We start from the raw sequence: 2,506 nt of genomic DNA, 5'->3' as shown, positions 1-2,506 counted from the left end.
ATATTTCCTTCACATACGCTCATTCATCATACCCTTAGGGGTTAGACCACAACCCACGATCTCGAAGTAGATCAACTCTGTACTTTGATACTTTCATAATATAAGTAAGAATAAGACGTAGGGTTTTACCTCCATAGAGAGGGCCCGAACCTAGGTAAATTTTGTGTGTGTTCTCTCTTTGTTACACATCGACCCAATCTAAACAGCTCGGCCCCCCTACCCGAGATTTGACCGTTTTGACACCGACACTAAGTGTTTGACTTTTCTAACGTTCTTTTTTTAGAACATAATACAGACACAAACGCTCATATATATATATAGGCGCATACACTCGTCCCTATGAAACACACTCGCAAACCCTTCCCCTATGAGCACCTCCGAGAGATTGAGCCGGCATATCGTTTTGAGATTGACGAAACCAGCACAGACGCCTCGTAGTTGACAGGGAACGTCTCCTCTCACTGAGCGCGCATCGCCGGAAATCCTGAAAAAAAATAATGGCAGCACCAGGATTTGAACCAGGGTGGGCTGGAGACACCACTGTTTTTCTGACCATTCATCTGCATGTTGATAAAAAAACAAAAAACCGAATCGCGCCGCGTAATCACAGCAGCACACAGCCTTGATGAAACCCCTTGACTTTGACATTGACATTCACTCAAAGCCTGCCCGCAGAAAAAAAAAGAGACATTCACACAAGTCGAAGTGTTTGACTTTTTCTACTAGTCTCGTTGAGAAACGGACTCATCTCGCTATTTGTCCGGGTTGGGGTTATTAGGGAAAGAAGAAAAAACTAAACGCACCACGCACGCACGCACGCACGCTACGCTGACTCTTGGTCGCCCCGCCCGACTCGACCAAGCAAGCGAGCGAGCGAGCGAGGCAAGTTGGGCAGAGCAGGCCGAGGCCGCGAGGCGAATCTGGCCGCACGAATGATCCCCGAACAAGAGGCCAGCGTTGCACCGCGGCTCGGCCGACCCCGACCCCAAAGGCGTGAGGCGCGACCGGAGCGCAGAAACAAGTGGGTACGGTGGGATGGGAAGATAAAGCAGCAGCAGCACGCGATTTTCTTTCTTTCTTTCCTTGCAATTGTTTAGCCCCCCACCGCTTCTTCTTCCTCGCCCCCCTCCCCTCCCCTCCCCTCCCCCCCTTGCGCCCAACTAGTAGTACTGGAGACCCTCTCTCCTCTCCACCCGTCCCTCTCTCTCTCCCTCCCTCTTCCGGCCCGGCCCGGAAAAGGGAACCTGGGCGCCTTTCCCTTTCGGGAAACTCCCTCCCTCCCTTCCCCTCCCGCGGCGGCGGCGGCGGCGGCGTCTCTAATCCCGCGGTCAGTTCCGGTGGCCGTGATTTGGTGCGGGCGGGTGCGTGTTCCGCTGCCTGGGCCGCCGAATCCTGACCTCTCCGCTTCGTTTTCTGGCCTGCAGGTAGCCCGCGCGGGGCCGTGGGCCTGCCTCTCGGGCGGGATTTCTGGCGCTGAGGTGGCCGCCCGGCGCGACTCGAGCTTGTGCTTGTGCCCGCCGACTCCAACTCGCGGCCACAGAATCGTGAGCCGGAGGCAGAGGCGGATGCTGCGGTGGGCCGTGATCTTATTACCCCAAGCGAGTGGCTAGGTCTCGGGTGCTGATGGAAGGTGCCAGGGCGGCGGAGGTGGCCGGCGGCGGCGGGGCCGGGGATGTGCAGATTAAGGGCGCCAAGGAGAGCGGCCAGGCCGCGCAGCAGCAGCAGCTGCTGCCGACGGGCAGCGAGCCGGTCGAGATGCCCGCCACGCCGCTGCCGCACGCCCGCGAAATCGAGTGGTCCGAGCATTTCTCCTTCTTCAACTCCATGGGCACCGGCACCGGCACGGACGGCGTGATGGGGCCGGCCAGCGTCGGGATGTCGCGCTCCGAGTCGTCCAGGCCGGACAGCGTCACCCAGCAGCAGCGCTGCCTGGCGGGCAGCAACGCCGACGAGAGGGTGGAGGAGCTCACCGTCAGGAACTGCATCAGCTCTGAGGCTCACCAGCCTGCTGCCTCTGCCGGTGGGAGCACTGGCGGCACGGGGGAGAGGCCCGCCGTTATGAGGGGCCTCTGGGGTAACTTCACACGGATGGCGTGGAGGACCGCCGATGCCGCTAGCAGGGAAGCCTTGGCGGTCAGCCTTGGCAACGCCATGGGGTCTCACAACATTGATGCTTCTGGCAAGGGAATGCCATTTGACCGCGGCGAAAATGGTAATACCGAGTTCAATATGTCATTTGGTAATCAGCAGCAGCTGCAGCATATCTTGTCTTCACGGCTGAATCAGAGCGAGCAGCATGTCTTGTCTTCATGGCAGAATCAGAGCGAGCAGCATGTCTTGTCTTCACGGCAGAATCAGAGCGAGCAACATGTCCTGTCTTCACTGCCGAATCAGAGCGAGCATAATGTCCTGTCTTCACGGCCGAATCAGAGCGAGCAGCATCTCCCGTCTTCACGGCAGAATCAGAGCGAGCAGCATATCATGTCTTCATGGCCGAATCAAAGTG

At 57.9% G+C, this 2,506-nt stretch overlaps 1 protein-coding gene across 1 annotated transcript in view; it reads left to right on the top strand.

The window, feature by feature from the left end:
• Window positions 1–1,094: 1,094 nt before the first annotated feature.
• Window positions 1,095–2,506, top strand: part of LOC123183200 (protein SUPPRESSOR OF PHYA-105 1) — a gene marked incomplete in the record, with an annotated part of 9,040 nt that continues 7,628 nt past the window's right edge. Inside the window, 2 exon segments of the mRNA XM_044595961.1 lie at window positions 1,095–1,327; window positions 1,425–2,506. Of these exon segments, the coding sequence (XP_044451896.1) occupies window positions 1,624–2,506 (883 nt within the window).

This window comes from Triticum aestivum, chromosome 1D (assembly GCF_018294505.1).
Source record: "Triticum aestivum cultivar Chinese Spring chromosome 1D, IWGSC CS RefSeq v2.1, whole genome shotgun sequence".
Lineage (NCBI taxonomy): Eukaryota > Viridiplantae > Streptophyta > Magnoliopsida > Poales > Poaceae > Triticum > Triticum aestivum.
Note: the sequence above shows the minus strand (reverse complement) of the source record. Positions and strands in the feature narration are given on the sequence as shown.